General features: G+C 38.3%; 1 protein-coding gene across 12 annotated transcripts in view; it reads left to right on the top strand.

Moving 5' to 3' along the window:
• The window catches only part of GALNT18 (polypeptide N-acetylgalactosaminyltransferase 18), a 261,201-nt gene that overhangs the window by 163,966 nt on the left and 72,547 nt on the right, over positions 1-24,688 (top strand). For 11 of the 12 annotated variants that reach the window (XR_010613540.1, XR_010613539.1, XR_010613541.1 and 8 more), the window contains 3 exons: positions 14,044-14,229; positions 18,162-18,299; positions 22,319-22,414. Coding sequence is in view for 9 of the 12 variants with exons in the window: in XM_065683059.1 (XP_065539131.1) it covers positions 14,044-14,229; positions 18,162-18,299; positions 22,319-22,414 (420 nt within the window). In the remaining 3 variants the exon portion in view is untranslated. The remainder of the gene's footprint in view (positions 1-14,043; positions 14,230-18,161; positions 18,300-22,318; positions 22,415-24,688) is intronic. The other variant, XM_065683057.1, reaches the window with a different exon arrangement.

The raw sequence follows: 24,688 nt of genomic DNA, 5'->3' as shown, positions 1-24,688 counted from the left end.
GCTCTTCTCAATTCCCAATATATCCCAGATAATACCAGGATGAATATAAATGCACAGTGCAATGTTAGAGCTTCTGGGAAGCACAGTATTATTTCTACAGATGTTAGTTTGAATAGCAAACTCCTTCTATCAGCTGCCTTCTTCTGGCACACACCTGGGCCTAAACACCATGTCTTGGTAGAATACAAGTGGCTGCTTCAAATATGCTTTCATATTTTGGTAGGCAGCCATGTCATTGAGGTGCAGCCTAAGCACTTGTCCTAGAGATGCAGCTCTCAAGGGCTGCCTTTCATTTGCTTTAGCTAGGACTACATAGAAAATTGTAATCAGCACGCAATTTCAGGCTGGGTGGTCTGTCTCTGCTGCTGAACTATGTTTTCACCTCTGCAATACTGAACAGTCATCTCTAGATTACTTGTGTTGCTTTCAGCTGCAAGGCCTACAATAAATCACTTAATAAAGACATTGTTCTACAAAACCTACATTATAATGACAATGTTAGTACAATAAATAATGTTTCCATTTTAAAATGGTGTTCTCCAGTCCATGACTACTGATTGCTTACTTGTTTCATCTTTCATTGTCATTTTCCTTTTTCAGGAAGTCTCTAGCTTCATCTAGCTCTTCATCAGGGACTGTAGTGATAGGACAAGGGATAACAGGTTCAGACTTAAACAGGGGAAGTTCGGGTTAGGTATTAGGAAGAAGTTCTTTACTGAAGATGTTGAGGCAGTGGAACATTTTGCCCTAAGAAGTTGTAAATGCCCCATCCCTAGCAGTGTTCAAAGCAAGGCTGGATGGGCCTTGGAGCAACATAGTTTAGTGGAAGGTGTCCCTGCCTATGGCAGGGAGGTTGGAACTAGATGATTTTAAGGTCCTTTCCAACCCAAATAATTCTATGATTTTATGATTCTGTGATTCATGTACTCTTCTGCTGTGTGATATGCATTATCATATAAGGGTGGAGAAGTAGACACTGTGTGCCCAAACTGGCCTAGTATTGAGGCTTGCCAAGAAGTAGGATGTTGGGTATCATATTCTCTACTGTGCTGGAGTTGATATCTAGTGAAATTTCCTGAATTTTTTCATGGCTTGAATTTCTGAGCCCCTGTTCTTTGCAGTATTTAGGCACTGGAAGTCAATTCTTTCACTGGGAAATTTTATGCATAAGAGTATAAGACAAACATCTGAAGGAACAGGAAAGGTTACTTTTAAATAGAAACAGGAGCAAGAGCTAGGATCATTTGAGCTACCTGTTTATCTTAAGCACGCTAAGTAGTGCATGATCCTGTGTCCATATATTATTAATTTTGTTCCAGAGGGTGTAATCTACTGTGAGTCAAACTTGCAGTAGTAGTAGACCAGCTGCACTATGATGTGATTACAGGACTAAGTAAATTGCTATCTCTGTGCCTATGGAGAGAGCCAAACCCTTGTTCTGCGTTTGCTTTCTTAGCAGTTGCATCTTCAGTGATGAGAGATAACTCACATCTGAGATGCTTCTGAGAAGCAAAGTCTACCTATTTAGGATTTCTTTTTGCTATAAGGAAGAAACCACTACCTTGTCTTCTGAAATTCTGAAATGGTTTGTTTTCAGCTGAACTGATGGGGTTTTCACTGTGCAGGGACAGGAATTAGACCCTGGCAAAATGGAGACTTATCCCACTATCATCTCCCCAGGAGGTATTTTATCATCTCATCATCTGGACAAATATCTAGTTATTTGTGTTACATGAGCGCAAGAAAATCCCCAACTATTGGAAACTGTACCTGAAGCATCCACTGTCAGTAAACCATAACAAGCCACAGAGAACATGTCTGTGATTGGAGGATTATTCTCTTGACTGTGATGTGTTAGTTTCTCTATTCAGCTCTATTTGTCACTAATCTGGTGTATTATTTTAGCTTCTAAGATTTCTACCCTTGTCTGTGGTTTTGTAGTAGCATTTATAAAATATTAAACGCATATTATTAAATAAATATTAATAGAGTTCTGGTGCCTTGAGCTAGAAGCTGACAGATGAGTTCAAAAAATGAATGCATTTCAAATCTTAGAAGCAATGCTGTAGTTTTTCCTCAAGCAAGTATTTTCTTGCAAAGCTATTTATTTGCCCTGTAAGAGGGTTGATACAAGACTTGACAGCATCATTTCTAGCCAGTCAGTCACTTTATCTGGGATTTTTCAAAGATTCATTTGCTGTGCCTCAGAATCATATTCTTGGATTCATGTTATGATGAGTAATGCTTCTTTTTGGTTTATGTTCAATCATTCCCAGTTGAATGGACTTAAGTGTGCTTTTAAGGGACCAGATTGCATTTGGAGGGCAAACTGAATCACATTGCTTATCCGAGATACCAAATAGGAACTGTATTGGTAATTGCCTTATGGCAATAACAGAATGAGAGTGTAAGGCTGGTGTTTCTCACTGTTACTTGAGCTCTGCTTCTGGGCTGTACTTGCACAAGCAGTACTTGTGGTTACAGAAGCCCCTACAAATCCATTGCAATTAATTAGATCCTGCACAAGATGGTTTAAGTCTAGTTTTCAGTAGGCTTCTTAAAGGTCTGTTCCAATTCCTAGTGAAGTCAGCAAAAGATTTTCTACCAAGAGCAAGCCTGTGATAATAATTTTGTCTGTTAAAGCAGCCTACGTGTTTGATAAAGCTTCCAAATACCTGTTACAAGGAAATTGTTTGTACCCCTTTTAAGGATGCCTGAACAAATACTAAGTGATTTGCCTCTGGTCACAGACTAAGTTGTCAAGGGACATACAAGGGAATGTAAGCTCAGGCTTAGGCTTAGAGTAATTATGTATGTCACAAAGACTTTGTGTTGCAGATGAATTCATGTTCCCAGGGATATAATGGCTTTGTTAAATGTGTAAGAGGAAATTTTTTTAGAAGGTAATAGCTCTTTAAGGGAAAAGGAATGGATCTTGCTCCCACTAAACAGTATATCAAGACTTAACATCAGCTGACCCAGGAAGAAAATTGCATTTATATTTCAAACTGAGTGTGGCACACTACTTTTATACGGTATATTGCCATAGTGAAATCAGTTGTATTTACAATAAAATAAGATATAATGAATATCTGTGGTTCATTTCTTATTAGTCCAGCAGTTTGTCTATAGATTTTATGTGAAGCAGATGCTTTTACTGTTGGTGAAGAACTAGAGGCATGTAGTGTATGAACAGAGATGAAGAAATAAGTTATTTGACAAGAAAATCGTTCCAGTGTTCTTCAGGGTCTTGTCCATTACGACAGAGTCCCTCTATTGCAGGGCAAGAAAATGTGAAGTCATGCCTATCCCTCATCTGTTTGGATATTTTTTTTTTAATTCCAGAGGTGACTTTGATTTCCTTGGGTTGGTTTGTTTTGGTTTTTTTTTTTTTTTTAGGTGTGGGGAATTGGGGAATGGGGATTTTTGTTCATTTGTTTGTTTTGGAGGGGTTTTTTTGAAGGTGCTTCTGGCCCTTATTATGGGTTTTTTTTCCCTTTTTTTAACTTCCCCCCACCCCAACTTCTGGAATCATGATTCTTCATTGCAGGCAAGTTAACCCAGTCTCTCATATGATGCATAGAAGCCCATTGCTGGCTTACAGGTCCAGTCATTTCCAATCCAAAGTGTTTGTATATCCCAGTTGTTTTGCACCTGTATCTCTTTCTTAAAACATGCCTTTGCAAGAGTGTTCTTTTTGATAATCATGAGCAAGTGCAGATATTTACATTTGGCCCAAAGTCTCTGTATTGATCTGAAAACTTTTTGGAGTTTTTCCTTTTTCCCTAGAAGTTTTCAGCAATTTTAGCTGTCAGTGTTGCTAATACACGCCATGAATTATGTGACACCATAAATATATTACATGTAAGTAGATGTCTGAATAGTTGTCTGAAGGCTGCCACGTACCCATTGTCTCTCAACACCTCCAGAAGTAAACTTTCACATTGTGTTTTTTAGACTGCAAGGTCAGTTTTAATGTTAATCAGTTTTTGATTTACCATGCTGCCTCGCAAAGGCGAACTGAGAGGCAGCTGTGCCAAAAAGTAGAAATGACTGGGAGGGAACAAAGACAGTGAGGGGATTTTTTCACTGAGCTGTTGTATAATGGAACTGTTTGCACAGGGTGAGCTGTGTGATGTGTCATGTGTGCATAGCATCCCTTTTTGTCTTTGCTGCTGGGTCCCCTTTCATGGCACTCCACTGAGCAATATAGATCGTCCCTAAATTCCCTTCAGGAAAATGAATCTAGACGTCCCCCATTCTTGCACTTCCAGCTACTGTCACTTGCTGTGGTCTTAAAGCCATGGTTTTGACTTGATTTTAATAAGTAGGCCATAACCCTTCCCAGTAAGGAATGATTTGTTGTATGGAAAAAAATCCTTATTGTATGATCACAAGTGCCTTTCAGCAGTATTAGGTTGATGATGTGCTAAGGAAGGGCTGAGAAGCACAAGGATAAATATATTCTTAGTTGCTACTTTTAGATGACATTTAAATAGTGCTTTTTAAGATAGTGATTTCTCTTTATTTTTATCCATTTTGTGAATAATGAAGAGGTGATTTGTATATTGAATTCTGGAAGAAAAGTTTGTAAAGATTGATCAAATGTTGCTTCTTACAAGATGCAGCCAACGCTTATCACATCCCATGCTTTCACCAAGATAAAAATAGGTCCTTGGCACTGCAAGTGTGGCGTAAATACTTGCCTAGCACCTTGTGTAACCAGCAGTGTCTTTTCAGTGAGATTAATGTTGTTTTGGAAAGTACTGTACTGTGTTAACAACCTGAATCCCAAAATGACACAGACTAACTCTCTGTTTACAGGGTCAGAATTCCAACAGGAAAAAACCCCAAACCAGCCTCTATTGAGAATAAAATAAGGAATTGTCATGCCTCCAAACAGGTGCCAGTCATGACATCAACGTAAACTGGCTTTCTGTGACTTGTTCTGTATTTGTGTCAAACCTGCAGTGGAATAGTTGGGGTTTTTTGCCTTAATTTGCCTGTGAATGCCTCAGCAGGTAACCTGCAGCTACAGCATGTGTAATTCTACATACAGCCAGCATTAACCAGTGAATCATTTTTGTGGTTTTGCTCTTTCTGAGGAGAGAACATTTTACTAGCTGATCCCACAGGAAAGCAAATGCTTGATAACAGCACCAGCTAACGTGGCATCAGTATACCCTACAAAGAAGGAGAATGAGGCACTTGGAGATTTCTTGCAGATACTTTTTTGTTGGTTGTGCCATGTAGTTGTATATTACCAACTGGGCAGCAATATAGACATCTTGATGTTCTATGAGAGGAAATTGTTGTGTATAGTGGCATGGAAAGAAGCAAAACAGTTGAAGTCAATGCACACAAATCAGCAGACTCAGGAGAGATGCAGATTAATTAGCGTGTTATTGTGAGATAGCCTCATGTTTAATATCTTTCTACACTTTCAGGTCACAATATGGTGGCAATGGCACTGTAGATTCTGGCATTACAATTCTTCATGGCTTACCCTGTGAAGATTCAGTATTTGTTTTAACATGTGTCATGGTTTGACCCCAGCCGACAACTAAGCCCTACAGAGCTGCTCACTCACTCCGCTCTGGGTGGGATGGGAGAGAGAATTGGAAGGGTAAAAGTGAGAAAACTCGTGACATAAAGACATTTTAATAGGTAAAGCAAAAGCTGTGCACACAAGCAATGCAAAACCAGGAATTCATTCACAGTCTCCCATGATCAGGCAGGTGTTCAGCTGTCTCTAGGACAGCAGGGCTACATCACACGTAATGTGTTTCTCTCTTGGGGAGAGAAACACCATCACTCCCAATGCCCCCCACCTTTCTGCTTCTTCCTCAGCTTTACATGCTGAGCATGATGCCATACGGTGTGAAGTATCCCTTGGGCCAGCTGGGGTCAGCTGTCCTGGCTGTGTCCTCTCCCAGTCCTTATGCACACTCAGCCTGCTCACTGATGGGGTGGTGTGAGGAGCAGAAAAGGCCTTGGCTCTGTGCAAGCACTGCTCAGCAGTAAGGAAAACGTCTGTGTTGTCAGCGCTGTTTCCAGCAGTCCAGTCTAGTTTGGAGAGAAGGAGGCTAAGGGAAAAGGAATCTCTCTACTACAGCTTCCTGATGAGGGGAAGTAGAGAGCAAGGGTGCTGATCTCTTCTCCCTGTATCAGGTGATAGGATGCATAGGAATGTTTCAAAGCTGCATCAGGGAGGTTCGGACTGAACATTAGGAAGTATTTCTTCACTGAGACAGCCATCAAACACTGGAACAGGCTTCCTAGAGAGATGGGCAATGTCCCAGGCCTGTCACTCTTTAAGAGGCATTTGGACAATGCCCTTAGTGTCATGCTTTAGGTTTTGGTCAGCCCTGAATTGGTCGGGCAGTTGGACTAGATGATCTTCCAACTGAAAATATCCTAGTCTAATGTAGTCTATTCTTAGTTTGGTATTCTGGTACTTCAGGATGAAGTCTTGAGGATTAGTGCAAGATTAACAACTCTGATCAAGCTGAAAGTACAGCTGTGGTAAAGGAGAGAAAGATGAAAACATAAAAGATGGGCAATGCAGTAAGTTGCTTCATGAATACCAAACCAGTGGTGATCTGGTTATTGAGCTTGCTGCTTTTTTGCCTTTTAAGATGAAAAGTGGTTTCTTTTACTTCCTATTCATGACTTAAACTTGGCAATGTAGTGATTTATGTGTTGGTTATTTGCTGTGCTTAGCAGTGAGGTAGACACATTTGAAAGAAACCTGAATGAAGCCATATGTGCTCAGTGACCCTCGAAGCATGTTGTCTCCTGGTAACACAAGGCATAGAGTAGTTGCTGCAATTGTAAACCAGCAACACAACATGCGTAGTTTAACAATATGTCGTAAAAGTTTCCCAGCTCATGAAGATATGTGCAAAATTAATCCCCACAGAACAACACAATTTAAAAAGTACATAATGAAGCAATTAGCTAAAAGAGGAAGGAAACTACTGACAATTTAATATGGGAAGAATCTTTGCATATGTTACACTTTCAATTAGAGTGTTTTATAAAGGCACAATTAATGTAAAGTGTTGCTTATGAGGCAATTAATGATGACTTCAGAAGTAATATTTAAGGGATAATTTACATTTTAAAAATTGATAGCTGCTCTACTTAAAGCCTTTTATTTCCTTTTAAATAGTTTTTTAGACTGGGGGGGGGGGTTGTAGGTTGCTTACAGTTTCACATTATTATCAGCTCAGTTACAGAAAAAGCTATTCTCTCACACAAATAGGTAGGTTTACCTAACCTGAATACTGATAAGGCTTGAATACTGATAAGGCTTGAATACTGATAAGTACAATAGGATTCAGAAACCTCACAGGGCTTCAGTAAAACAGATGAAGTAATTTTAAAAATCTCTCTCTAGTGTCTGACTTCTCTGTGGATAATGTTCTGAGCTGTGACCATAGGCAGACATCTCTTGAAATTAAGTTACACCCTCTGCAAGGGTACACGCCAATGGACAGTTCCCTTTTCCAGCCCATTCAGCATCCAGAAGCAAGGAGTACACTGGAATCATACTTTCTTTCTCTTTCTGTCCATCTATATTCTAATTTTTCTAATTCTGAGTTTATGTGACTTAGGCCAGGACTCTGTGTTTAATTCTACTGTCTGGGGAGACTTCTTCAGTTAGACAAACCTATTTGAGACCAGTGGAAGCTGTGCATGGCTGCTTGCTGAATTTGGGAAAAGTTAGCCAAATCCATCAGTGCTTGTCACTACTTCAATTTAGTGAAGATCATCTGACTTTAGTGGAGATATGACCTAAATAAAGATTAATGTATTTCATCCAGTGAGTATATTTCTAGGTTTAGAGAGACAGATACCCAAATGTATATGACAATCCAGAATCTTTCACGGTGCAATCCAAAACCCACTAATTGCTGTTGGAAACATGAGCAGGGATTTCAGTGATCTTTGTATCTCACCATTCTCTCTGTCCTTTCTGCAGTCACCTGTCAAGATAGCAAAATAAAGATGCAAGCCCAAAATGATTACAGGCTTAGCTCATGGCATTGAATAAAAATAGTTTTTTCATACTTGTCTGTAAAACATCAAACTCATTATTGGTTATCAGTAAACTATTAATGGTAATGACAAAGGTTAACAAGATTCACAAATATTTTTGTCTTAAATTGTTCCCCCAGATATATTTTAAAGATATTGGTGACTGTGTGTTTGTATCCACAGTAGTAATTCACACTGACTTTTTATCCTCGGGACACTTTAATGAGTTGTTCTAATTTTGTCATTTGCAGACTTCACAGAAGCTAGAAATTGCTTCAGTTTTTTGAGAAATCACTTAATAATTAAACAGTTTTGTTTACAGTCCAAATGAAATGATGGTTTCAAGCAAGGTCACATCAGTTCATGGAGAAACTGCATGATCTGCGTAAGTTTAATGAATGCAGTACATGCTGATAAACTGCTCGGCATCATGTAGGGTTTATTGTATTAGATTAAGCTTCCACAACATGAAAAGAAGACTCAGTGATTAAAAAGATAAAAAGAAACATTTTTAATGAAGAAGTGTTGTGTCATTTTATAATGAGGTATAAATTAAATATTTGAGAGAGGATCAGCTTCAGAGTTGTAATCGATTTGATGAAATATGCAAATTCAAGTATGTTTAAATGCAATTGAAAAGGATTTACTAACGGATGTGGATTTAAAAATTAAACAGAAACCGAGACTTTGTCTAATGAAACAGATTTTCCAGATGTGAATGGAATTTGCTCCCAAAAATATTTTAAGCAGATTGACTTAGACATTTCCAAGGCTGAGTGAGTCCCTGCTGCACACTGAAAGCTGTGCAGATGGCATCACCACTGCCCTCATTTTGGTGGAAGGAGTGAGGAATGATAGCATGCGGGATCAGGGTTTACACCTTTGCGAAACGTTTAAAGAAGCCATTTGGTGTATTACTGCTTCTGTAGCTGCCTCACTTGTGCCATCCCACTGGACTGCCCAGACCCTGGGTCCTTTACTCCTTTAACAGAGCGGCAGTTACAGCTGATCTGTTGTGTCATGACCTGTGCTCTCTCTGTAGTTTTACACATCCACTGCTTTCCTGGTTCTTCCAACACAGAGAATATGTTTTCTATTTGCTCTGTGGGGCTAATTTAACCTTGGTGAGCATAAAATCACACAGATGTAGGGCCACATTTACAGCTTATGTGCAAATGTACCTTCAGTAAATTAACAGTAAGAAGCACTTAGAACTTGGACAAGCTCCTCACATAAGCCATAACAACTGAAGATTTAAAAGGGAGATTCCCCACACGTTTTTCTTTTCCCCAAATAGATTCTCTGCATTCATTTAATGTTCCTATCATCTCCCACTTGCTTTGCTTAGTTTAGGTCAGAGGCTTTGCTGATTTTAGTCTTTCAGTGTTGTGTCAGAAGCCACCTTGGCACCACTACTGTCCCGTTAAACCCTAACATTTTTTAATGGAATTTTACTACCTTTTACTAGTGATGAAGGGACCCTTTCAAGAAGAGGAATCCCTCTAAGCTCTTCTTGGGACTATACCAAGTACGCGAACCTCCTCAGGAAATTCAAGAATAAAGAGCCCTTTCTTAAGGTTCTCTTGGTAGGGAGCATTGAAAACACACTGAAGTGGATTCTGAGAGTTCTTTGGAATAGAAACTCTAGTTGATGTCGTCTTTTTCCAAGAGGCTGCTTTTGCAAAGTGAACCAGTGGGACCAGAACCTCAAGAAATTCCTCAAAGAAAAGCAAACTTTCTTCATTGCTGGGGCTTCAGCAATCATGCTAATGCTCCAAAGATGTGCAGTCACTCATACTTGAAAACTTTCCACAAGATTTGCCTGAAGATAACTTCTGAGACCCACTGGTACGGTTTTGCAGTTGATGCTTTTACAGAATTAAATGTTAATTGCTATTTATTATATCACAGTGACGGATGCATATGTTACTTTTGACAAGTTTATATGTATCGTTAGGTATTTGACAGGAAATTGAGACTATTGCTAGCAATTTCCACCTCTTTCTACCTCACTGTCTGTCTACCACAGGTAAAATATCTTCATGGGCAACAAAAAAAAGTGTTGTATTTCCTTGTAACCATAGTTTAGGAAATTCGTCAAGATTTTTCCTTGCATGAGCGGTTTTGTCATTAAGTATTGCTGATTGCAGCAACATTATGCCCAGAGATGCAACATTTTACTTCAAACCATTCTGTGTGGTTAAGAAAAGTCTTTGAAGCTCTTTTCTCTTTAGACTTCCTGTTGAAATCATGGGTGATAACTTGGAAAAGCTTCACTGATTTTAAATCTTTGTATTTATTTATAGCCATCACATAAAATAACAGTGCTAGAGAACAAGAAAGGTGCTATTCAGTTTGGCTGATGCCTGAGTGAAGATTACTAATGACAGCAAAAATACAGCTGTGAAATTCACAGGGGAAACGTGAAGTTGTGAGGAACTGACCCCTCAATTGCTATTCCAATTTTTTGAATACTAAAGACAATGTAAAGGCCGTTTTAAAAGGCTGCACAACTTCGCTTCGGGTTCTCCTGTAAGAAAATATATTTCTTAATATTAAAATATTACTTAAAAAAATCCTAAAAATTGCCTTTGACCAAAAGTTGATGGTTTAGAGTAATTGAATCTGTCTTATATGCTTTTGATGCGAGATTTATACCTTTTCAAGATGTCTTGAAAACTCATGCAGTCATCCACAGTGGCTCCAACACAATGGTAGAAGCACCATGGCTTTGTTTACATGAGTAGAGGAGATGGGGGTAGTAGCTAGGACTGGTCAGGGACAAATGGTAAGTTGGTCTGAGAATGAAAGAAGTAAAGAATGGATGGGTGTTCTTGACCTAGCTGCAAGAAATTACCTTATTTCAAATAAGGGAAGGATGGAAAAACCCTAACACTTTCTGTAGCAGTCGGTTAATCATGTTACATTGTTTAGTATTCATATGCTGTATGACTAGCAAAGCCCTTCATTCCTAGGCTGGAGATTTTGCACATTTTGTGGTATTGGGAATCCAGAATCCCTTGAGATTGCAGGAGAGCTTCATGCCATTAGAAAATCCCACTTTAATGCCTTCCTAAATTTTCTTTCTTTGCAATGGGACTCCCCAAGTGCAGTGAAATTTTTGGAGAAAGAGCTTTCTCACCACACTGTAATCCCACTGGCAAGGAACGCCTGTGGGAGAGAAAGGTACTGTGGCTTGTCCTGGATGTGACCAGCTGAGAATGTCTGGATTGTGCTATCTGCCCTTACAAAGTACTGCATCTGCTTTCACTCCACGAGTGCTTTGCAAGACTTCACAGCCTACATCTAGGGTTGTGCTGCTTGTTTCGTACTGTAGCTAAAGCTCTGCACACACCATATTCCCATATTTTCAGATCATATGTGTTTCTCATGTCTTCCTTTTTTAAAATTAAAGGACTTCTATTCATCTTGATATACAGATACTGATAGCATATATCTCTAGTCCAGTTCTGGTGCATGCTTACTCATGTTTTCATGGATTGCAGGAGATCTTTGCTTAGAAATTATATTTAGGTTTGAAGTTGTTTAATACAACCCACTAGTACTGTCAGCATCTGTATTGACAAGTCCCTCTTAGCATTAAGTTCTTAAGTGAATCAATGATTCTGCAGAGTCATTAATTCATCTTTGGAAGTAAAACAAAGACTGACAGTGTCTGAGAGAAAGGAGTGGCCACCAAATTTGATTAATTGGTGTTTATTCAGGTAGTGGGTACTTGCTATTTACAAACTACATTACAGACTTTGAAAATACGTATGAATTCATCATAAAGTCAAATTATATTTGACTGATTACTGCATCAGTTAAAATTATAGATGAGTTCGCTCTTTAGACTTTCACATCCTAGAAATTTACTTGGAAATTCAGCTTATTATAGACCGTGAATTTTTGGCTCAGCTTGTTGTCAAGACGGCATTCAGAGCTAACTCAGAAAATCTCACAGAAGATTTGGTGTTCGCATGTTGGTCTTGGTTTGAGGCCATCTCTAGTGAGGACTGCCTAGCAAAGGCTAGGCAGAGTAAGCAGAACATGTGGCATGGGAATTGTCTTGTCCTGTGCTAAGTTATGACAATTTTTACATCTTCCGTGTCTTTTTTGATACTAATTTAAACTGCATACAGTGAGTAACTCTGGAACAATTTATGGCTGGATGTCAAATGCTGTACTGAGAAATAGCTCGGACTGAAAGCAGGCATTCTGTTAACAAAGCCTGATGATACTTCACATTTAGTCTTTTTTAGGTAATGTATCTGAAGCATTTAGAATTAAACGTTTGACTAAGTATTATTTTTGTTAGATCGCTAAACTGGATTGTCCACCGTGATGTTTACATGGGACACAAATGTTTCCAGACTATTCTTCTGCCAGATCAGTTGCCTGTGTGTTTTTAAATATTTATGATCATCTCAGTTTTTGCCCTGTTGTTGGTAATGGTTATGTTTATTTACTCTTACTGTTTTCCAAGTTCTGGCCATAGAGACATGCTGAAGTATTTTCAGCTCACTACTTGACTGTAGGTGCATGGGGTAGCTCATCTTTGAGAGAGCTCAGAAAACCAAGGCTCTGTCTCTTCTTCCAGCATATGCTGAATGCAATTAGGCAGCAGTTCAGAAAAGGCTTTGTAAACATTATGAATCCATGCCACACTTTCTGGTCTCAGGAGCTGCCAAATGTCTAAATGCTGTACTCAAGCCAGATGTCTAAATATATGAAATGAATGAGTGAACAAAGTGTCTCCTTAGCAGAGCATATGCCTATAGGATGGACAGACCTGAGGTGCCTGAGATCAGCTCCAGAACATGATGTTCTGCCAACCCACATCCTTGGCCACTAGGAGGGAGACCAGAATATACTCTTTCCTGCAAGTACTGTGCAAGGAAGGAGCACCTTCGATCTCATGTTTTCACTCTCTTTGTATGGAATATCAAGCCTCAGGAATCTCTGCTAATAGCATCATAAAGCAAACTGTTGTCAGTCCTCAGTGAGTACACCTGCTTCTGGTTCACTGAGGTTCTTGTTCAGCAGGATCAAACAATCAGAGTACATCTTTGTTGTCACCTGATTAGCATCCACTCAACCAGTGGGCTGCCTTGATCTTGTTAGGAAGTTTACATAATTCAAGATACACAGAAAAAGAGCTTCTATGTAAAAAAATTCAAGTAATTCACTGACTGTTAAGGCTGCCAAAGTGGTTCTGTCTTTTGTTGAAAATAGAAAGAGAGGGAATCAGAACTGAATGTGATACTCATGATTAATGTTATGGACATTAGTGGTAGCGGGCAAAACTAAAACACACTTGAGCAGGTACAGTAACCTGTATTACAAGTTTATTATAATTTACAAGAGTACTGTGTGTTGAAATTATTTATAGGACGTTTTCTCTAGGCAGTCTTAGTTTTTGTCACTCCTTCTCAAATGAAATAAACCTGGTCTTTTCTGAGCTATGTTTAAAGCAAAGCAGAAGATTCATTTATATTTCTAATTTTCCTAGAACCTGAAACCAAAGTGATCTTAAAAGCTGACTGTCTTAGTTTCCCGTCTACATAAGGCTTCCTAGTTCCAGATTCTGAATAGTGCATGTATGCCTTGAGATGGACTGTGCACAGTCTTAGGGAAATGCCTGCAAGGCATTAAAACTTGAACCCCAATGCCATGGTTTTGGATGCCTCATTAATTATTTTATTAATAATATTGAGAATAACTGAACTGATCTGAGAAGACTGTGATGAGACATTACTGGTAGTGTAATAATTCTGTAGTAAGGTTGAGTAGTAGTAATAGTTCACAGTAAAGCAAGGTAATAACACTCTCCTCTCATGACTGTCTAAAAAAACCCTATGTATAGTCAAATAAGTCCTGAGTAGTTATTCTTCTCTGTAAAAATGTCAAGCATAGAAATAAAATAATTTCAGTGTATTTAATAAAGGACAGCAGTGATGCAGTGAGCTCTCACTAGCAGAGTGTCTTTTTTCCTCCTAGGTATGGCAGTGTGGAGGAAGTGTTGAAGTTCTGCCTTGCTCCAGGATTGCCCACATTGAAAGAGCACATAAACCATACACAGAAGATCTAACTGCTCATGTCCGGAGAAATGCACTAAGGGTGGCTGAAGTCTGGATGGATGAATTTAAGAGCCATGTCTATATGGCATGGAACATACCCCAGGAGGTGAGTCACAAAGACTTGTGTTGCAAGCTTTGGCTTTAGATCCTTTTGGGTTTGGCTCCTACACTGACTTTTTATGTTTCTGCTTGGGTTCTGCTTTGGTATGCAGATATGTATGTATTTATGTCCTATATATAGGCATAAGATATGCTATACATGCACTCTTAAATAAAAATATGTATGTAGTTGTGTCTTATTCTAAAACAATTTCTTTGTCTTCAGATTCCTTAAAAATGAATCTATTGTCATGTTCATCATCCTCACTGATAACTCTTCGTAGAGATTTTAACGTAGTAGCTGCAGAAATGTGGAAAAAGGAACCATCAAATCTATATTACACATCTTGTTTTGAATTTGAGCCTCTTATTTACCATCATAAAGAGCTGTAATTCCGCCAGGTTTGTCAGAGTTCTGCCAAGGCACAGGGGATGTTAGCATCTATTAGTTAAGTTGTGAATGTATTACTCTTGAGTAATTTCACAGCAGAGTAGGGGTGGCTGGTGGATTTCATGCCATATTGCAGAATGTACCTATAACTCCCTTTTAGCCTTCTTTTCCATAGATAAGCAATGATTGGTCTGTTGTATTGAAAAGATACCATAGGATGGCTAACCTGGGAGTTTGGTTTGATATCTGGTTTCAGCTGTTTTTCATTTCTGTAGTCAGTGGTATTTAATCTATGAACTGTTAAGAGCTTTCAACTGTCTCAGAGCCAAGCTGATAGATTTAAATTTCAGTTTCTATTTTTTATTTGTTATTTTCCTGAAGATTGGTTGATCTTCACTGATCACTCGATTTTCAATTTTTCGATTTGCAAGCATAGCATTAACACAAAACTTAGGAATTCCTTTTGCTAACCAGGATATACAGTATCATACATGTATTTCCATAATATTCATCCAGATATGGTGATGGTGATGCTTAACCTTGTGCAAAGTTGAGATCTCAATGCAGTTTGGAATTTAAATTCATAAAGAATGCAAAGACAAGCTGTTGTTATTACTTGTTACATTTAACAAATAGTAATAACACCATCTTGACTGTGCCGATTGATCAGAATAAAGTGAGCCTGTTGTAATAAATTTTGAAACTAATTTTTTAAACAAAAGAAATTATTTCTTCAGGTCAGAAGGTATATCAAGGTGCTTGCAGGGTAGATCTTGTATCTCCAAAGCTGATTTTGTTCATAGTTTTGAAGAGGAATAATAAGTTTTCTTACTAGTTCAATCTCCAACCATTTTCCCACCACAAATATACTAATCATTGCACTGAACTGCTTGAATAAATTATAATGCAGATTATATTCTCCCTTCATCTTCACAAAGGCTACTGCTGTCAAACCATAGAGCAGACTTAAAAGCTGGAAATGGCAAGTGCTAAATCAGCTTTTTAACAGTGATAGCCTCTTCTGCAGTGTAAATGAATGCCTCTGTTGTAGGGAGAAATCTATTACTACACGTATGTATAGAATCTGTAGCACATAGAACCTTCATTTGTATTTCTCAAAGCTGTAGAGAACCAAATAAACACACACATGTCCTCATACTTATTTAAAATATACTGGGAAGCAGTTCAGTTTTCACAGATGAAACAAGTACATGTTTAAGGAAAGCTTCTGGCCTTTTAAGGGAAAGAGGAAAGTACAGCAAAAAATTACCTTCCCAAGCACTTTAATTGAATCAGTCAGTGTAAAGCAAGCCTACATCATTAGTAGGAGCCCTGTTTTATACATCAAAAGGTTAGGAGCAGTGCAGTCTCTGCTATAGAAACATCAGTAAAAGGCAGGAGTATTCAGAGTACAGCAACCTAAAAAAAACACTTAAAGCTTGTGGGGCATTTGTAATACAGACTTCCAGTAGGAAGGGAGCAAAGAGATGATGGACAAGAAAGGTTAGGAAGGGATTAGATCAAATTTAGATGTCAGACTAGATGGCAATATGTCTGTTTCATCTTTGTTTACCTCCAAAGTAAACTAAAGGTGAAATGCCAGAGAGGACCATTTTTTAAATCAAACCTAGTTTCAGCTTAGGCAAACAGATGTTTGAGACATCATCGTGAGAGCCATGCTGAGAGGACAGACAGACAGTATAGCTAAATACTGTTACACAAGTAGATAACTACGGGTAGAGTAATTCTCTACCTAGAAGCTGATGAAGTAATGGACTGTGTAGGTAATAGAAATGAATTCAGTTACAACAGTCAGGACTTTCCATGAAATGCGTTATTCCAAAATGTTAACCACAGGACCTGTTTTTTTCCATGGAAGAATTCCCAGATCACTGAGAAGCCCTGAGTCAGATGTTTCCAAAGGTTTTATTCTTTGAGAGCTAACAATAATAAAAAGGAGTCAGAATCAATTGGCAGTCTGCTGTGACTGCCCTCCTGGGATCAATGTGGGTGTCTCTGAAGTACTGAGGGCTTCAAATGGGGATCTTGGATACCACGGTGATTTCTGCATCATACTACTTCGATAAATAGATTCCGAAAAAAACTAAAACACTAAAAAAAACCTAAAAACCAACAGAGAGATTTATTTAAGCCCCAGAAGGAAAAGCTGTGCTCTCTGTGTGTCCTCCCCTATGTTATTTGGTGTTCTTTCTTTCCCTTTTTTTTCCTTCCATCATATTCTCAGCTTTGAGAAACACGCTGAGTTGTTGCTGGTGATAAAGCCAGGGTGCTACATGTGAGTTATTTTCCTTCTCCAGCTGCATGGGAGGAGGTGATTACTAAGTTTTATGAATGATTTAGGGCTTGAGGGGAGTCATCACTTTGAAGGATTAACTTGAGTTATGATTGTTTATGCCAGACCTCACTTTCCTACTTTTTAGTATACTTTGCTACCATGGAAGTCAATTTCCCGTTAGCTAGAAAATGCTCCCATAATAAAATACATTTGTTTCAGATTAACATTAATTCAGTGCTTTGGGATGTAAGAAGCAGTTGGTGCTTCAGCAGCTCAGAAACCTAGGTGTTTATAAAGATACCTTTTTGATGCATAACTAGGAAAATTCAATGCTTCCAATATTAATTTTAAATCATATCTGGTGGCTGACAAATTCTTTGGGGTGTTTATGACCCAGAAGAGGGTGTTGTTTAAGTAGATAGGATTTTGCTAAGAAAACATATTAATCCTGTATTTTGTTCTGAGGCAGAACTGGTAGAGCACAGTGTGGAGCAAAGTGTCTCATTTTACTTCCTGTTAAATAGCAGCCATGGTTTTGCACTTAGATCCCTCTCTAAAAATTTCCACTGCCTGATTTTAATGTGATAAATTACTGATTTTTATATACAGGGACTTTATGAAACCCTTTCTTTATGAGCTGCTCTTATGATAAGTAGAAATTAGGTTAGCAGGAAACGTAAAGGAGAACAAAAATTAAGGGATAGAATATTTTTCAATTGCTTTTAACAAAAATAGCAACTTCTCTTTTTACATTACAAGAGAAATTTAATAAGTGGTATTTCAGAAAGGGGAGCAGAGCTTCTGCTCTTTGCAGTGAAGCATTAAACCAGACTTCAGAAATGGCCAGAAAGTGTCATATACTAATGACTAGGCCACAGTGGGATGCCAGCAATAAGTTTGTTTCTAGGGCAACTTGCTACTTCCTGCCAATTACTTCTGGATTTGGAAAGAGTCAGGAAATTGGAGAACAACAGTGATATTCATTGGAAGCTAGATCTAAGCCCCACTGAAGTCAATAGAAATGGTTCCGTTGACCAAAGCAGACTTTGAAAGAGATCTGTGGTGACCTGTATCATATTTAATTGGGGCACTTCTGGAGTGGGTGTGGGTAACAGACTCACTTTGCAGCCAAAAGTTTAAAATTATCATAGGTCATAATCATCTTTGCAATGAGGGAGACTGAATGATGAGTTTGTACAGAAGTGTATCACTGATGTCTTTTCTGCTTCTCTGTCCTTTGTTTCATATGCAGGACTCTGGAATTGATATTGGTGATATTTCTGAGAGGAAAGCCTTGAGGAAAAAACTCCAGTGCAAGACCTTTAGGTGGTATCTTGTCAGTGTGTATCCAGAAATGAGAATGTATTCAGATACCGTCGCCTATGGGGTGGTAAGGATCATATTTACATTTCCCATTCTAACAGGTGGGGGAGCGAGGTGCAATAGTGGAAGTAATTCATGAAGACAGTGTCTGGCTGTAAGCAGAAGAATCAGATAAATGTGGAGTCCCTAGTTAAATAATTTATTAGACTGGTTAGCTGACAGAGAGCTGCTCTGTTGTAGTTTATGCTGAGGTATTTTGAATGTTATCTTCCTCCCTGATCTTTTGTTTGTTTCTTTCATGGCTTGCATTCTACTCAACGATACTCAAGGCATGATATTTTAGACTTACTGGAGCTGTCAGTTGAAAGGTTTGTGGCAGCAGGTGAATTAACAAAATAGGCTCACTGTAGCCAGATCTTAATTGAGAATCACAGAATCATTTAGGTTGGAAAATACCTTTAAGATCATTGAGTCCAACCACTAAAGGTTGATGCCTTCCCTTATTAAACTTTCAGCCATCTAACAGCAAACCTGATCCACCCTAGAACAGGTATCACCATAGATATCTGCTATAAGAAAGTATTAAACACAAACATTCCAAGCTAATCAGAGCTAAAGAAATCTCATGTATCTAATGCATGTGTAAAGCAATGGCAGAGAGGTTCAAGAATTATGTTGCATTCAACAAACTACTGCTAAAATGCCTGTGTTTTAGGATCATCATCATCATTACTAGTGTGACAGTAGTACCCTTGTCTATGTAGGAATCATGCTTGAGTTGTACTGTGCTAATTAAAGCAGAGAGAATTCTTACCCCTAGAGAAACAGTGATCTAAACCAAGAGTGCAAGTGTGCATGATACCCAAGATGAGCACAGGAAGTTACTATGGTCCCATAATAAGCTAGTAGAACTAGGATGTCCTTTTCACCTTCTCTAAGCAGTGTCATACTCACAAAATTTGATTCCTGTGCGTTAAATGTTAAATGCATGAGATAATGGTTGCCTTCTGTAATAGTTAAGAAGGATGCCCAAATCACACCTGTGGGCAAGGAAGCTCTTCTATAGACCTTGTGGAATTTCTCTCAGTGATGCCATGATCTAATCAGATGTGGAGTTTGCTGAGGAGAAGGAAGCATAGCAGCTAATAGGTGCATGGTTCTGCTTGTAGGTACCTCTAAGAAATGGTTGGCTGCAGGTAGAAGATATACTAGATAAAAAAAGGAAGACCAGTGGAGTAGCTAAGATACTCATTGTGTAGTCTCAGGATTAACTCTGCATTATGTAAGTCAAAATGAAAATCACAGAACAGGCACCCTATGATTTTATATTCCTCTGAGACTTTTTCATCAGCCTTTGAAGGTTCCTTGCTGGCAATATACAAACCAAAAAGAAGCAAAGAGTTTGCTACCAAAATACTGAACTTGCTTGTCAGCAGAACATGCATATTTATGTACTTCATAATAACATACATGATGCAGTATTTCATCTGCAGTATGCGAGTAGCCTCATCAGCTAAGCAAGACATGAGGAGTAGGCCTTATTTTAGTATTTGTACTATCACAAAAGTAGTAGTGGACATCTATGGCAATGTATCTGTACAGGTAAAGAGGAGTGTTTTATGAAATACACCGCTTACTCTTATATGAAATACTGTTTTATGAAACAAAAAGATCCAGTGCCTCAATCTTCTTAGTAAAGTACTTGGATCTCTAATTTTCCTTCAGTCTGCTTTCCTGTTTGTTTGTATGTCTTATAATGGAGAAAGGTATGATATTTCAAATCAAGTCAGCTGCTTGCTGATTCTGTAAGTGCTTCTGTTCATCAGCTGGCTTCTCTTTTTGTAGAAAAGAGATATTGCTACTGTAGCATTGTCATTAATTTTAAAAACTACTGAATAATTCTGAAAGTTACCTGAATAGGGGTGAGGGTTAGGATATAGGCATCTGCAGTGTCGCCACCCATATTTATTTCCTAAATCTTAAATCTCCTCCTGTTCTGTGAAAGTAAGAAAATAGTTGTATCATCGATGTCTAGTTTATGCTGTGACATACAGCTAGGATTGGGGTTGTTGGCAGCAGGAAGGTTTGGAAACCAGGTTTCTTTTTGAAGTCTGCAGTGCTGGTAGAGGTAGGAGAAAGTGGTGTCAGTGGACCAAAAGCTGATGTGTTTAGTGTAGGGACTGGGGCCCTAATGTCAGCTTGATGTTTGAGATTATCTTGCAAGTTGGTAAATTTCTGTACTCTATCTTTGTGTTCTGTAAGACTCAGTGTGGGAGCAAATGGCAGTATTGATTAATTATTTCTGGTTTTCAGCATGTGGATTGGGAACCTGGTTATATTTTTGGTTGTAATTAAGTCTTGGTAGTCTAAAACTGCATTACCCAAGTTAACTGTTGGTCATCACAATGCCACTAGATTTTGGAAAGGGATAGTTTTGAAGAGTCTGGGCCTCAGATTTTTACACACCATTATTAGTTATCAGGCCATTGTCTTTTTTGTTTCTCTGGTTTTGTAAGGATTAATTCTCTACAGATATTCTAAGTTAATTTTAGAGTTGTGATTGGGATAAAAGTTTGAGGAATTAAATCTGAAGAGTACATTTTAGTTTTTTTGTTGTCACGGTTCATAAGGCACCAGGCAGCTGCTGTTAGGGTTAAGGTCATGTTTCTTTTCAGAGCATGAACTCTAAAGTCGGTACTTATTATAATGCTGGGTCAGCCCCAAGTTTCATGCTGATGTTGGTCAAGAGAGGTTTTTTTGGTTCCTTTATTATGGGGATTGTTGTGGAAAAGGTTATTCCGTTAGGGCTAGGACAAGCATTAGAATTTGAGTTTGTGGAAGAGGTTTTGAAAAGCCAAATGTAGTGACGGATCCAGGTATGAATTATTAAAGCTGATATTTATCACTGGTTTGGATAGAGTGGTGCCTAATGCCTGATTATGATTAGAGTCATGGTTGTGGTTATGTTTATGCTTAAGAAATAGAAAGTTTTGAGAAAGGAAGCTTTCTTTAATTCTTGAGGCTAGCAGCTAAGAATGCATTGATACCTCTTTAATGTTGGGATTTGTCCGTTCTTATTATTGAATTTAGACTTAAGTTTGGAGTTGGAAATCTTACTTCACATTTTTCATTTTATTCACTGCCTGGCTTCAATCTCAGGCTTGTCCACATTTCTTACATATTAGTGCACTTCTAGACTTCCTTTCTAAGCATATCAATCTGTTTTCCTCAAAGGAGTACCCTGTACACAGCTGACAGGATTGCTCAGTTAATTACACATGGTTGCAAACCACATCACCTCTTCACTCCCTCCATCAGACAATTCTCTCATGTTCTCTGAGCTTATCTTACACCACTGAGCACCTTTAGGCATACCCATGGGTATGCAATCCACATATTTGGCCTCACACTCTAAACCTTCCAGCTATCTGTGCTCATTAATTTAGCACTTCACTTTCAGAAAATTCTGTCTCAGCTTTGCACAGGTAATATATGGGGCTTAGTGATGACCAGGGCCAAGTACTTTGCAGTCTGTTCATCGCTAGACTGCTGTTCATGGGCTAGTCCGGAATAATGCAAAGAAGAGCTAGTGCATACCAATTGGCTACAAGTCTGTAAGTGTCAGCAGAAAGGAGTTTTTTAAAGAGGACTCTGCTGAGTGATTCTGAAAAGCTGTTAATTATAGGGCTTTCTCTTGTGTTTGCAACTCCATCCGTACTGCTCAGCTAGCTGCATTGCTGCAAAAAAATTGTCCTTTGTATATAGTGTGTACCAGAGATGTGTTAGACTTGATATTGTAAAAAATGTGTATCAAAAATCATTATTATCTCTGAAGGCTTTTTGAAATTTACCCTCCCTGAAACCATGTGCAACATAATTGAAATCTGAAGTGTTAGATTATCTACAGGGAAGAATTTAGTCCAAGTGCTTGCTCTTCAGTATCTTCACCACAACAAGTATTTTTAATTTTGCATATTTCCTTGTTCAACCACATACACTTTTTTTGCAAAGAAAAAGAAAGTAATCACACCATCATTTTCTTATGTAAGGCTTGCTTGATTTCTTTTTTCTTTCTGTTTATTTTAGCTGCAGAATTCCCTGAAAAGTGATTTGTGCCTTGATCAAGGGCCAGACACAGAGAATATCCCAATCATGTATATCTGCCATGGAATGACACCACAGGTTAGTTTCTCTAATGATCTCTGACGTTGCTGCTGCTTTTAGACTATGTATGAGGAACCATCTTATACCTGTCACTGTTTTCCTGCAGCAATACCTCCATGAGTTCTTTAGTAGCTCTTTCATAGGAAGCTAGAACATTATTTCTGCCATAAATGAAAATCACTGGTATATTAACGCTTTGACAGTGAAGTTTGTTTATTCACTTTGGAAGCATGTAAGGTGTACAAGGGTCATCACTGACCCAGATTTGTTGGTAAAAGCTTTCGTTTCTGATCTTTAACTCTGTGTGTTGTATGAATGAAACAATGAGTTTTAAAACATTTTACATACACACTTACGTACACTTACAGTTTATTTGTATATTATCTGAATCAACATCTTATTTACTTGATAGATTTACTTTTTCACAAATATGCAGTGTACAGCCACCTTCTTCACACCATACAGCTGTGTTAAATTCCAAACCCTGTTTTTGTGGAAGCCTTTTTCTAAAGCTCCTTGTTTTTTTGTTTCTTTTGTCTGCTGTTGTCCCGTTACTCTAGTATGTGTCAGACTCAGATTACGAAAACCTTTCCATTTTCTTACACAACAGCTGCATTTCTTAACTTGGCAAACAAAAGTGTTAAGACATTTTGCCTCCCTAACTGGCTAAGTATATGGCCATTGGTAAAAGTGTTTCTAGGCAAATCTTGACAGTAAAAATAATGCTACATGGTCTAGAACATGCTTGTCAAAGACAGATGTGCAGATTATCTAACTCTGAAAAGTAACATAAGCAAAAATGACAGAAAGGAAATAGATGTATTTTTCGGAGTGATTGGAGAAACTGTAAAATCCCTCCAGTGTGAATCACTATTTTTGCTCTGGCTACCTTTTGTATTTGCTTTCTCGAAAGGACCCTATTAATTCTCCACCTAAGTTATGGAATGTGGCTTTGCCCATGGAATTGTCAGTTACATGATTTGACTATACAATAAATGAATCGTAATATCTCAGAAATAAGCACAGAGCAACAAAGTAGTCTTGTCTTCTCTACCTGGATCTCCAAGTGAGCTGGGTTTGGTGAAATGCAGATATGACTGTGTACTTCTTGCCAAGTTACACATGCTGCAACTGCATTCTGTGTTGGCTTCCTTCACTGAGGGCTTTTAATATTGATCACTAGTAGTGCTTGAGTTATGAATGATGAAGACAAAAATGTCTGAAAATCCCATCCATCAGACTTGCTTACTGCATGGGTTGTGGTTTATTTGTCACATAATTATGTGGTAACCACTGTTTGCCTCCAGGAGGTTTTTACATTAGTCCTCATTCTTTACTAAGGAACTGTGCAATTCACCCGTGAGCCAGAGTCATTATTCTTCATCTTCTGGGAGGGCACCATAACTCTCTTCTAGCATCTCATCTGTGATAACAACACACTGCAGGCATGGGTGTAAATTCCAATTAGAAATTTTAATTATAGTTGAGACAAACAACAACAGCAACAACAAAAAGTCACTTCAATTAGCACAGTTCAGTATACACCAGATAAAGAACTACCTTGGAATGTCAGCAGAGGTTCTGTATAAATGAGATGGCAAATAAACAACAGAGGGAAAAAAGACAAGGAAAATTTTCCTTGACAAGATTCTGTTCCTTTCATAATTACAATGTTTGTGTCTCCTTCCCATTACTATATATGTAATTTTGTAGCTAATGATGTTAAAAACAAACCCCCAAAAGTCCTATATATGGGCAAGATAATGTGTGAGAGCTTTCTTTAAAAGAGGAGTAAACTTTCTCTATGTAAAGGATTATTGTATTAACAGGAAAAGCACTAACAAACATTATATGGCATACTTCTATGAGATTTCCACTGCACCTATTGCATCTCTTGCTTAAACAGAGCTGCAGCCATTTATTTTTCCTCTAGCATACTGGAAATATTTGAATAAATATTCCTTTGAATCTTACTGAACTTGCCAGTATCCACAAAAGATATTGGTGAGATGCTAATTCTATTCTAGTAGTGGTGAAATGCTATGTATAGAGGATTCTTTTGCCCACCTGGCCATCTCTATCAAAACAGATTAGTTAAAAAGATGAGTCCCCTGATTCAGGACTGTATGTCAAAGGGTTGACTGAGGATTTTGGTAATGCTGTTCTTAGCTCTGGTGCAAAGTTTTACTCTTGCAGTTTATCATGTATGGTTTTAGAGCTGCCATATGGAGGGCTTTGCACAATTGAATCTAGATGTGCATTAGTATGTCTGGCTGCCAGGAACCATTCCCT

Source organism: Lathamus discolor, chromosome 6 (assembly GCF_037157495.1).
Source record: "Lathamus discolor isolate bLatDis1 chromosome 6, bLatDis1.hap1, whole genome shotgun sequence".
In the NCBI taxonomy this organism is placed as follows: Eukaryota; Metazoa; Chordata; class Aves; order Psittaciformes; family Psittacidae; genus Lathamus; species Lathamus discolor.
The sequence above is the reverse complement of the archived record's forward strand: the minus strand, read 5'-3'. Positions and strand labels throughout refer to the sequence as shown.